General features: G+C 47.2%; 1 protein-coding gene across 9 annotated transcripts in view; it reads right to left on the bottom strand.

The window, feature by feature from the left end:
* fat1a (FAT atypical cadherin 1a) overlaps nucleotides 1–13,231 on the bottom strand; it is a 73,335-nt gene that overhangs the window by 37,164 nt on the left and 22,940 nt on the right. For all 9 annotated transcript variants that reach the window (XR_004765495.1, XM_035419984.1, XM_035419983.1 and 6 more), the window contains exons 4-5: nucleotides 5,656–5,717; nucleotides 43–372 (exon numbers count right to left, since the gene is read on the bottom strand). Coding sequence is in view for 8 of the 9 variants with exons in the window: in XM_035419984.1 (XP_035275875.1) it covers nucleotides 43–372; nucleotides 5,656–5,717 (392 nt within the window). In the remaining variant the exon portion in view is untranslated. The remainder of the gene's footprint in view (nucleotides 1–42; nucleotides 373–5,655; nucleotides 5,718–13,231) is intronic.

Here is a 13,231-nt window from a genome sequence, read left to right as displayed (position 1 = left end):
TTAGCGAAACGACGAGCGGCGGGCGGCTCGAATGGCGCTTACGGTCAGGATGTCGTACTCTCCGGCCGAGGAGAACTTCTTGGAGGACACCAGCCCGGTCTTGGGCTCGATGAAGAACTTCCCGTGCTCGTCCCCCTCCTCGATGCTGTAGGAGACCTCGGCGTTGGGGCCCCGGTCGCGGTCCGAGGCGATGACCCGGTACACGGGGTCCCTCTTGGCCAGCCTCTCCTTCTCCGGCCTCTCCCGCTCGGGAAGCTTGATCTTGTAGAGCTTCTCCAGGAACTGCGGCCGGTTGTCGTTCTCGTCCAGCACCCGCACGATCACCCGGACGGACGTGGACTTCGGCGGGACGCCGTGGTCGGTGACCGTGATCTGTTGTGGGAGGTCACACGAGACAATATTCAGATTTGACATAATTTCCGTTATTTGCGTAACTGCATTCTGGTAAACAACCACTATAAAGGCAAAAGAGAATTTAGACATAGCAATACCACATTTGTTAACGGCATGCAGTACTGAGCCATTACATTCTTGGTATTCTTTTTTTTTTCTCTTTTTTCTTTTTAGAGCGGGTACCGCAGGCCCAAGTCCAAACGGTTTAATTAACTGAAAAGTTAATTCTGGCATCTGTCAGGCTTCCTTCGGAAAATCTTGCGAGAAAGCAATTAAAGGCAACAAAAAACGGGATGCAGGCCATTACGACCGGAAACTCCTGGCTGTAGGGTCAGGAAATTCAGCGATTCCATTCCGTCTGCGACGTTTCCGAGTCCAGCGGCGTGCGCCGAGTTTTTTCGGGTCAAAAATAGCCACTGCCTCCTTTCAACTGGGTCATTTTCTTTCTCACAGGAGTTTCTCAGCATGTCGAGCGGATGCTAAAATTGAACGAGTACCCTTTGCGCGCAGATGTCGCGGAACCTTCGGGCGCTGTGTGCTTCTGGGAAACTACGGACGGCAGAGATAAGCCAACAAAATGTTCTTTAAGAAAGCAAAATCACTTTAATACTCGAGTCTCTTCTCTTCGAGTCTCATGACTCCTGTCATATGCACACCTCAGGGGGTCAAGACACCACACATACTTCTTTTCCCATTAATGTCATGTATCAATCTTAGTCTGACCGTTTAAGAATGGGGGGCCGATGTGAGTGGGGGAGCGGATGGAGGGATCGGGATCGCGGACCGGTCAGGGGGTGTGGGTGGGTGAGACTGCGATCCTGGTTCGGGGGCATGGGGGTGAGGACCACGATCGTGGACACGGAGACCGGTTTCCCAGCCCTCGTTTAAACCGGTTATTTTTCTTCCCCAATTGCAAGCTCGTGAAAAAGTGCCATTTAATTCAGACGCCATTAAATTCGGAAAAGGCGCCCGAAGACCCGTCCCGTAATTGTGTGCCTCCCCACCGTCATTTACTACGCGGCACTATCGCGCCCATTTGAGGTTTTCTTTTTTTTTTTTTTTTTTAATGGAGATGAAAGGAATTTCACTTTAAAGTTTAAAAAAAAGGAAGGAAAGCTGAAGTAGCGAAGATAAAGTCAAGGATGGACTCAGACAGTCTGTTCATCGCTTCAGGACTCACCGTCGCAACGAGCTGCACTCCATTTGGGCTCCGACTCGGAATACAATTACCTTTTTTTTTTTTTTGTTTTTTTTGCAGCAGCCTAATGTCGTTCCAGCTGTTTGCCGGCGCAGAGTTAATTAAACGCGCAGACGCAACGAAATGGACTAGAAACGGGGACTACGGACCCCTGCGGAGCGCTCCGGTTCCTACACACCTACCCCGCAAACACTTTGCTGTGATGGGATGATGCAACGTCGGACAATTCTCGTGTCTGGACGTTTTCGATAACAACAAAAAAAACCGCACGTGTTCCAAGTCATTACAGGAACCCTGAAGGAAGGGAGGCTGGAGCTCCGTACACCCCGCAGCGTAATGACATTGTTTAAAAAAATAAAAAATAAAAAACACACACCGGGACAATAACGACACAAAAAGCCGCAAATGTAAGACAGGGGCGGTATGACAGAGGGGAAGGAATCGCCGAACCAAAATAAACAACTGACTCCTGCGAACGGGCCAGCCGAAGGAACAAAAGAACCGCCCTCGCGATTCACGCGACTTCATAATTAAATGACTCGATTTAATGACTCAGGAATGGCTGTGCAAACAATTCAGACGTAGGTCGCAAACAACTTAATTAAACCATTATTCTGCTCCGTTTTAATGAAGAAATCATTGCATGAAAGGAAGAAATAATTTATTCGGTAGAACTGAACTGTCTAACGAGGGCTGCATTCCAATGGGTGATTTTTTTTTTTCCCCCCTGAAAATAATGTGCCTTCCATTGTATTCAATGACACCTTCAACAGGGCTCCACACAAATTTTCGCCTCGCCTACAATTGCCCAGCCTGGTTCCATTTTTAACCCTTTGAAGGGCATGTTTTTTTTGGGAATGCACAGTTAAGAACATTCAAATCACATATTAGTGATATTACACATTAAAGGGTTAATCGCATGGCTTGCAGTTTGCTTGTGTTACACGACTGGCACAGACGCAGACATGCTAAAATCACAGTTGTCAGAAGAACTAACTGCCAGAGAGACCGTGTACAGGTTTGAATGTATCAAAGTTTCTAGCGCCCCGTCCCTCAGTGCATACCAACACGTTCTGAAAAAATGTGCGATTTCATCCCCCAAGGAAACTAACGCAGAGGCGAGAGACGCTGAGCGCTAGGTGTAAAGCAGCCCCCCCCCCCCGCGCGGGCCGCGGTTTCTCAGGGACCTCATCCTACCCCCCCCCCAAACCCCCCCTCCCCCTTCACACTTCCCTCACTAACTCCCCTCACCCTCCCCCTCTCCAGCATCTGGTGAAAATGAGCCCAGAGAATCCCCCCCCCCCAACCCCGCCTAATGGAGCTCTCTGTTGAGGCCTTGCTGCTGCCCAAGGGGGGGGTGGGGGGTGGGGGGTGGGGGGCTGTGGCCCCAAGGGAGGGTCAACAAAGAGCTTCCTGCTGGACTCTGTCCAACGGTGACCAGGACTCCTGAGTTCTAAAGTTTCCATGGATACCAGGCTGGGGTGGGAGGGGGGGGTGGGTGAGGGGGGAGGAGGGGGTCTGTTCTCGCTTACTGCGATCAGGAGAATCTGGGTCAAAAGTGACTTGTTTCGTGCACCCGTCTGAAGTGGAACACCAAGCTAACTGACAGCCTTAATATATCCAACAGCAGTGAGGCTATTTTAAAAAACATATTTTTGTGTTCCGGTTGTTTATATTCTGTGTAAGCAACTGCGATGGCTTATTTCATTCAGCGATCTGTTGCATTCTCCGCCGTACCCCCGCCACGTTACTTATGCCTGCTCTCAAACTTGAACCCCAACATGACGACACCCCCCCCCCCCCCCCCCCCCCACAGAGTGTATTAACAGTTCTGTGGTGCTCAGCTTCTCCCTGTAATAACCGAATGCACACAGCCCCCCCCCCCCCAGGTTATCCTGTGTATGCCATGCCTCCTTATGCCGGTCACAGTACTTCAAACAAATGTCGCTGGATACGGGTTTCCCTTTGGTTAAAATTAAACTGAGCACTTCAAACAGTAAATCTCTGACTCCACCTCTGCTAATGTTTGTTGAGCACCATGCCATGAAATGGCTGTTCGCTGGTGGTAGTTCAGGTAAGTCCCCCATTATTATTACTGTCATTACTATTATTATTATTATTATTATTCACTGAGTTCAGCCCCTGCGCATTCCGTGTTTTAACTACATCCCTAAATACACCTTCAAGCGTGAGCTTAAACGTAACAAACGTTCACCATCGCAAGCGTTCGCTCGGCCGCCTAAATCTCAGAATTCCGCATCGGCCGCTCAATCGAGCGATTACGGCCGCGATCTTGATCAATGGGGATTTTACGAAGCCTCGCAGGGCTCTGCCCAGGCAGCCAATTTCTTATTTCTCTCTTTCTTTTTCCCCCCCATTCCGGCAAGTTCTACTCCGTGCAGACAGCAAGGCGTGCCAGTAGCCCGTTTTCCCGATCGATTGATGACCTCTTAATTTGTAAACCAAAACAAATGATGCCTTGAATCCAAAATGATTGTTTAATCCACTGACTAGCTGTGCGCAGCCCTCGGCGTTGAGTTTTTTTTCACCCACAGCAGGGCGAAACGTGTCAGGATCCGTTCAGAATTTCCGAGAGCAAATTAGACTGGAGCTCTCGGAAACGCACGTGCGGTTGAGATTCCTTCGCGCTGATGCGTTTGCGTGCAGAATCCTGCGACAGCCCTTCGCATCCGCTTTTAAGCCCCAGCCGAAGGTAATCTAAAGAAGTCATCCGCTGCAGGAGCCCTTCTGTGGCGAAATACTCGTATGAGTTATGGCAGCCGGGAAAACAAAGCGCTTCCATACCCGTCCCAACAGAACTGAAAAAGTCCCCGATGATTATAGAGCGAACGCATCTTGAAAGAGCAAGTGCTGGAGCTGAAAATTTAAACGGGGCCCATATTCGTACAGTATTTTAAAGTGGGAGTGCAGATCCAGGATCGGGTTGGTCTAGACAAGGTTAGGTTATGGAGCAGGGAAAACTGATTTGAGATCAGTGCTCCTGCTCTGAGTGAATAGGGCCCCAGATCTGCCAGGCCAAAACACACACTCGCACACGCATACACACACGCACGCACACTCACACAAACATGTGCACACAAACAAGCACGCGCACACACACACACACACACAGAAAAGACAACCGCTTGAGCTGGCCTTTTTAAACACCAGGCAATCAGGAGAATCTAAACTGGCAGCAGTGGGTCTTTGCCGCGGCTAAGACCTCAAGACATGTTGGTTTCAGCTCGGTTTCTTATGACAGGTGTGTAAGTTTGCCCTACAGAGGTGGAGAGCACCGTGTTGCAACCAGTCTCATGAGTAACACACAGGAAGAGGGCGTCGGCCGATCCTGTAAACCTTTTATCAAAGATCAGGAGAGATTTCCCTCTATCTAACTTATATGTTGCAATCCCGAATGCAATTAGGCAAGTAAATGAGTGCAATAAAATGAATAGCACAGCAGTAGATTGTTATAAGATCTGCAAAGGAATTCCCCGGTATGTTTTCAATGCCAGAAAAAAAAAAAAAAAAGTCCCAGAGAACCGTTAATTTGCTCTTCAGGCAGTTGTTTAGACGAGTGCCTGATGTGCTGAGCTGGGCTGAGCGCTTTGCCCGGACATGTCCCCCGCGTCAAACTGAGGAAACGACAGAAACACCCCCCAAGTGGCCGTTTCCTCCTGTGCTTTTGAATCCTGTCGATAAAATGAATCCGATCCCCCCCCCCACCAAAACAGTGTCTGGCAGTAACAGGCCCGAGTAAGCCAGTTTGGGCTCTGAAGTTTAAAAATTTGAAGGAGGGAGGGTTGAAATCCCTTCAAAGTTTAAACGGCGAGATTTCAATCTAGGTTCTTTATTGTTATTCACATTTTTCAGATTTTTGCACATTATCACAAGTTCACCAGCTCTAAACAAAAAAGGGTGTCAGAATAAAAAAAAACTTCTTGTTTAGAAGCATTATTCACAGATGACTCAGCAGTGTTTAGGCTGAAAAATCCTTCCAAAGTCTTTCAGCACCACTCATGAAAATCATTGACATTTTAGAAAGCGACGCCAACCCAATTTACCTCAAGAATATGTTCATCTTGTTGCTCTCTGTCCAATTTTCTTGAAGTTGTCGTCACCAAGCCTGTAAAATACAAAGAAAAAAAATTACTGAATCATTTCTGCGCAAACTTTTCTTCAACAAGAGTAGCCTAATTCATGATTTCTATTCTTATTTCTATCTAATTACTAATTGAAAAATAACAGCAGTGTTTCCCTAAAGGAACACACACAGTTTAAAAGGCATAAAAATAACTGTCAAGTAAACAGTCTGTTGCAGAACCATTTCCTAAATATAGCCAAACCACACAGAGCTCAGCACAAAGTGTATAAATTATAAAGTGCGGGAGGACGTTTAAAAGCATAACTGTCAAAGCTGCCTAATTTACACATAAGTGCACAGGGCCTGCATTTTCAGCGTTTCGCACACTCTCAAAGTTTTTCCCTCTCAAAACAACTGCGAAAAAAGAGGCAACAAGTTCTCCAGACTTCCTTAATGTCCGTCCCGGTTCTTTAAGGCACCGAGGACGAACCCTTGTCACCAGACGTCAAATACCACAGGAAACCGCAAACAACACCGCGGGGCAAACGAAAGGGCTGGATCTCCGTAGCCCTCCCAGCAAGCTGAACAAACACAGCGGGGGGTCGGAGTTACCGCAAAGGCCATCGGAGCTATCGCTATTAAATTTAACCAACGGTTCGGCTTCAGATTTGAGTGCATAATGAGTGCGATGGGCGGCGTCTCCTGCATTCTTGGAGATGCCCCCCTCCCCCTAACGCCACCCCAGTGCGACAGTGTCAAATGAAAGGTAAATAACGATCGAATTCCATTTCGAACGAAGTCAAACTTAACAAAGCTAAAAAAGGAAGGAGAAAATAAACATTATGGCCATTATAACTAGTTTTGAGTCGGGAAAAAATAAAAATAAATAAAATGTAAAAGAGGAGAAGCCGAAAGCTGTTTTCTCTCCTGATTTAACTGCAGGCCTTGTTGTAGTTGAATGCAGAGGGGGTCTGCCAATCAAAACCGCGAGAGAACCACTTTACAACCATGTCAGATCTGATTAGCATGGAGAAAAAAAAAGAAGGAAAAAAAAATCCGTAACCCAAAACCATCAATGACACGTGTGCCAGGACAAGAATAGCTGGCCACAATCTGAAACATCTTAAAAATAGTGCCGCGAGTCCATATTTCAGCAAATGAAGGACCTGCATCTCTCGCTTTTCATACACCCTTTTTAAAATGCCAGCCAACACCAGAAAATATGGCTTTCGTTTGAAAAACTGGAAGGGATTTAACCTCAAAAAAAAAAGAAAAAAAAAAGAAAAAGAAATAAAAAATTGAGGACATGGGTCACTTTGATGCATCTGAATGTGTTGAAAACTTTCATCCCCCAAACCGAAGACAGCCTTAACAGGCTTTTACAGACACACTGTGTTATTACTGAGGGGAGCTGTACGGCTGGATGATTAGACTCCTAAAAAACCCGTCGACTTGCTCTGTGCTTTGCGTGTTTTCCCCCAGAGTCCGTCTTCTCCACACCCCCCCTCCCCCCGCCCCCACAGTTCCAATACTCATTACCTTCTTAAATTAAAATTAAATAATTAAATTAAACAACCCATAAATTAAGTTCCAATTTGAATTGTAGATTAAATCACCAACAAAATTAATAAAATACGAAATAATCCGGAGCAGTTTTTTTTTCCCCTCCAAACATTAAGTTACCATGGCAAATATATTTCCGTCTGTTTTAGTAAATTTTAACAGGAGAGTAACAGACTGACATCAAACAAAATTAGCAGGCCTTTTTACAGCATGTGGCCACTGAGTCAGCTCTGAGCAATCTTCACACCGTGCGTGAGGAATCTCTGCCAGGCCGGGCACAGGAAACGCGGGAGTCGTTTCCCTTGGAAACGGGACGAGGGCGCGCACGGGTGTCCTCGTGCTAAGAGCCCGTGAGCGGTCCCGGCTGCTGGAGGCCTCGGGTGTAAACCTCACGGTAGCGGTCATCCCCACCGTTTCTGCGGGACGGGTCCTGAATCCACGGTCCTCTCATGCTTCCCAACCAAAATCTAAAATGAACTGAGAGGAGCTCGCTAAAAACTTTGCCGAATTGATCTGGATGCTTTCAACGAACCTTAAGGGAGGGGGGGGGGAAAAAACCCAACAACCCTGGAGGGACACTTTTGATGTTGGGGGGGGATGTTTAGCGCATCAAACGGATCAGTACGGCACTGAAAAAAGGGGAAGAGAGGCTCTTAAAACCGGCTTCCTGCGTATTAGCCTCCGCGGGCCGAGTCGGCCATGTTGGATTAATGGGACAGCCGGGCGCTAATGTGCCGGGAACCGCGCTTGTGTACGACCGTACGGCTACAGGTTCTAAATGAACGCCGCACCCTCGAGCGAGGTAGGCGGCCGAGCCTGAACCGCTCCAGTCGATATCCCGCCACATAAACACGTAAAATGAGACGAGCCAGTGACCTTAAAGAGCCAATGGAGTCTGCTCGGCGAGTAATGGAACGTAAACAGAACGCCTCCAGATAAAAGCACATAACCGTACCTTCTATTAGGAAAGCCCTCTGCTCTGCCCACCCCCCTCCCCCCACCTCTCCCCTCCCCTCCGGGCCCTCTGTACTCTACGAAAGTTCAGCTACGCAGGCGACGCTAGAAAACCCCCGCTGGAAGCTGGCAGTCTCTCTGAGGGGACCAAACTGGGCGGGTGAAAGAGGAGAAGGGGGGTACCGTGTGACGCACGGCACCGGACTTCTCAAATGTGTGCCACGCTCCTCCAGGCGACTGACACTGCGGATTCTGGGGCGAGCTCGTGCCCCGGGGGGTTGCGACTGCAGAGGGTTAATTGGTTTGGTGCTGAGGCCTGTTTACTGTGTTCACCGGCGGGACGAGGGGTGAGAAAATTAAATCTCGGGGCCTTCAGAATTTCATTACCAGGCCTCCCTGGCGGCTGGGGTAGTTTCTCCCCAGAAAAAGCCTGAGGGTCAGGCATTTCTAAATGACGTGCCAGCAGACCCACCGATACTCCCAAAACGCTAATAGTGCCCCACCTGTACCAATTATTACTATTATTTTTTGTCCCATAGGGTAGCCACAGAGCAGACGACAGCCAATAACAGGGAAGCACCTTTCAAAAGAATCGTTCAGCAGGAGAGCCATGCCAGGCAGGGCCCAGGCCTCTCTGCAGTCCCTCCTCTGCAGACGCATTCAGGCAGCTACATTACACTGCGCTTAGTAGTGCTTCAGCAGATGCCTTGGCTCCAGAGTGCCTTTAAAAAGCACGTTCAAAACGGGCCACGCCAAGTCAGGCTAGCCTATATATGGGACCGACCCCTTCCCTCTGACCGTCTTTCCCGATCTGAGAGTCTGTCGGTTGGGACTGCTAAGCATTATGGGAGTGGATTTTAAAGCACAGGACCAGTGGAACCATTCTACCAATTCAATTGGTGGCACGGGTGTCCATCTGCCCTACAGCTGAATGTTTCCAACAGGAAAACAGGAACTGGAGTTTATGCAGACCTTCTGCATTCCTGTACATTCTGTTCAAAGTGATCTATGAAGAAGCAGAAGCATATTAGAAAAACAGGCTACACGCTCTGTGTAAAATCAGGGGGAAAAATCCAGCTATTCTTAAAATGAGGCCAGTCTGTAAATGAAATTCTACAAGCACATCATCTCAGCCTTTCTGAACGAGTTTCAAGGTTGACGTCCAAATCCGGCTGACCATCGTAAATAATTAAATAAAACCCGAGAGCTGATTTCATGGACTGTAAGACCTGTCCAATACTAATTCGCACAAAGAATTACGGACGCGGCTTCTTTGAAACGGGAACAAAATCGTGAAGATATTACATTTTTCGGGGGGAAAGCTGGTGAATCGAATGGTTTCGCTTTGGCCCCCGGCTTGCCTGCGAAATGCATTTCCTCAAATTCGCGGCGTACGTAGCCGAGTGCGGTTTTCGATTCTGCGGCGAGGAAGCAGCCATTTTCCCCGCGCTAAAAGGTGTTATTGCAGGCTAGCGGCGCTGGCAGGTGTGAGCTCCTGCTGAGCCAGCTGGGGGAAAAAAAGCGCATAACTTTCACAGGAATCCCGTTTGTTCGTAGAAAATGCGTTCGGGAAACCACAAGCTTGCGTCGCGTCGTTTCACCAGAGGAGGAGAGGAAGAGGAAATTACAATAATATGAATGTCCCTCGTTTCGTTCTCCCCACTGGTAGAATTGTGTCCTTGGAAATATGATGAGAAAAATGACACGAAGAACTAAGAATTTATTTAGCCCTTTGTTTCTGATAAAAGTAGGAAGCACTGTTGAGATATGTTTGTCTAGAGGCAGCGAGGACAAATTTTTAAAAGTGGAAAGGGATTATCAGTGTTGCATATTTTATATACATTTCATATTTCATATCTGTCAAAAGGAGCTCTGTTTTTTTATTTTTTTTTAAACCCACAGGCATGCAGGCACGGTATAAAAGTTGAACACAGAGAACCGGCCCTGTAAATAATCTGATGAAAAATTCCCCACTAATTTACATCGTCGGTTGGAGAGCAAGCCTGCTGATGGGATAAACAATAATAAAGCCGAGCATTCAGAAGATTACCAGAGCTTCAGGTCCTACGATGATGCTGAGGGCATTAAGCGGTCCGCACAGAAAATAAAAGCGCCAACTGATGGCTTTTATCTGTTTAATTGTGCTTCCACGTCCATTATGCTGTAGCTCAACTGGTTCGGTCTCATCCAAGGGAAAGAAAAATCCCTGCCCTCCGCTCAAAAAAAAAAAACGAACAAAATTTTTACGAGCTTATTTCCCTTCCCCCAGAAGGTTTTACTTAATCCCCTGCAGATTACCAGAACAAAAATTAACAGGTGCACTCAGAACGGAATTTGTGAAATCTGGAGGGAACGCTAGATGGACGCCCCCCTCCCCCCGAACGTTTCCTACGCGTTTGATCTCACCACAAAAGAGCACCGGATTCCATGAATTCTTTTTTTTCTTCTTTCCTTTCTTTTTCAGGGTTTACAGCAGCAGTCGTAGAGCCGAAATGGCAGGAAGCAGAGGAAGCTGTTGGCAGTTGGATTCATTTCCTGTCTGGCTTCCCCCTTGCTTTGGACTGTGCCTTTGAAAAAAGGCCCGCTGACTTAGTCTCTGAACAGAGCAGGCCTTGTTGAAAACTGATACGAGGATGTGGACTGCATGATTTGCTGCTAAGCCCCACCGGCTACAAGCATTTTATGGCCTTTCATGTGGCTCTGGGGATTAGCAATGCGTATAGAAAGCTGTCGGCGGAATCCATACTGGCCCCGAATCGCCCAGATATTCCTTAGCGGATCGCTACAATGGCTAGCTGTCCGTAGCGGGCATCACGGTGGAGCTCAGACCTCATTTCAAAGGCTATGAAATTTTTATTTATTTATTTATTCATTCATTTATTTATTTATTTATTTTTAAATCACCTGAGTTGACCCTCTCCCCTTTCAGTTCCGGGCTACACGGTCCTGGGAGCCGCCGCAGTGAACACCGACAAGAGACAAAAGATTTCTATTTTCCTTTGTTCCTTTGTGAGGAGGCGCACCACATCTAACACGGCGACGCGACCATTAGGCCTAACGACGCCCCAAACCGCCCGGCTTTTTGCGGGCGCCATTGTTTGTGCGAGCAATCTGCCAGACTAGAAAGGCTTTTTACAGCACAGGCCAAGCCCCTGCACCTCGCGTTTAGCATAATGCCCGATCGCGGACCGTGACAAGGGGCATTGCGTAACAGAATTTGGCAAGAACGAACTCGCTCCGTTTTGCCGAGCGGACAGCCTCCGTGACCGATTCAGCGGCGGGGCGAATTCTACCGAGCGTCAGTGATTCAAACCGACTATGTTTACAGATTCCTGGGGTCTGACCACGTCTCATCCAGGGAAGAAAAAAATAAAAATAAAAATAAAATTAGGAACACCGATTCAGGTCAGAACGGTGTGAAATTCAGAGCTCAGAAAGGACTTCCTTCCGAGCGTCTTATTGCACACTTCGGGTGCGGCATCGTTTTTTTGGCCTTACTTTAGAAACCCTCGGCCTGTACCAGAAAAAGATCTGCCCCAAGCCGCACGACCGCCCGTCTCTAAATTTAAGTGCGGGAGACGGAGATTGTTTACTCTCGCGCGGTTTTTAGCGTCACAAAGGAAGACCGGCATGTCCCCATTGGCTCTCTGGAGCGCAGTACACATTAACCTCTAGCGTCAGTGGGCAGGCTGGACGTGCAGTGCCAAACAAAATGCCGTGCAGGGCCAAGTCTATTCAACACTGCAAAAAAAAAAAAAAAAAAAAGCCTGCCTTTACAAGTGTTTTAGTCTAGTAATGAGACATAAAATTTTATTTCTTTCTCTCAAGTAGAAAGTATCAGCTTGTTTCAAGTGACTTTTTACTTGACAAGTGCAATTGCCTCAGATCACTGGAGAGCATTTTTTGTCTTATTTGGTTAAAAAAAGTCATAAAAATCAGATTTTAAGTCTAACTATAAGACTAAAATGCTCGTTAAGATTGACTTATTTTTTCTTTTGTCCATCTCCTCCTTAAAAAAAAAAACAGAATGCGGCAGGCTTGTACTGTAACACCGAAGCCATTTTCCTGAAGACAGCCAGCCACATAGAGTGCCTATTACACAGTCTAGCATCTCCCATCCACAAATGTGCCTTTAAAAGCTTCATTAGGACCCCCAGACATCTTGCACTTCAGTCATCCATCTCAGTGCTGATTAAAAAACACAAGTGCACACAACCAAGCTGAAGAGCTCAAAATGTTGGAAAATCAGTCGTTCCCGGAAACTACTGCCAGACTGCTTTCACCTGATATTCGAAAAAAGAAATGTCAATGGATGGGGGGGGGAGTAAGCCATTTACCTGACCCACCACCCACCGCATCCAATGCATCAAGTTTAATCAGCGATTCAGGAAAACAGGTGCACCAAGTGTTTTAGCCCGGAGTCCATTAAGAGTGGAGTTTCATACAACCTTCAGTTCTCACCATAATCAGGAACCACAGGGGAGTGGGGGAAAAGATGTTAGGCGCAACCAATTCTGAAGAAATGAAAAAACGGTGGCCAACACCATTACTACTATCATTACTACTATTGCTTACTTATAAATATGAACACATCATCCTCTCTCCCCTGTGTAATGCTTCATATGCAAGTATTACATCTCGCCAATAATCAACATGTGCAAATATGCTTCCCCGTAGCCACATTAAAAGGTCACAGCATCATTCACGGGATTCCCTGAAAAGACAGTTTGTGATTGGCTGAGGTACTCTTGTTCTTTCTCATGCCTCCTGTCTATAGGCAGTTCTATGAAATGCCCACAACACCCAATAAAATCTATGCAAATGCGTCCGACTACAAGCAGAACAGTCACTTCAGTCAGCAGTGCTGTCGGAGCAAAAATGCAGACGTTCGCCTAAAGAAACTTTTCGTTTGGGTTTTTTGGTCGAGCGCGTAGCTCTCCTATTCCTGCTAAGCCTGTTGTGCAGAAACCTCAGAAAAACCACATAATGAAGGAAAGATTTTTTTAGTTTTAAATTACAATTTTCCAGTTCGCTCCTTA

This window comes from Anguilla anguilla, chromosome 5 (assembly GCF_013347855.1).
Source record: "Anguilla anguilla isolate fAngAng1 chromosome 5, fAngAng1.pri, whole genome shotgun sequence".
In the NCBI taxonomy this organism is placed as follows: Eukaryota; Metazoa; Chordata; class Actinopteri; order Anguilliformes; family Anguillidae; genus Anguilla; species Anguilla anguilla.
The sequence above is the reverse complement of the archived record's forward strand: the minus strand, read 5'-3'. Positions and strand labels throughout refer to the sequence as shown.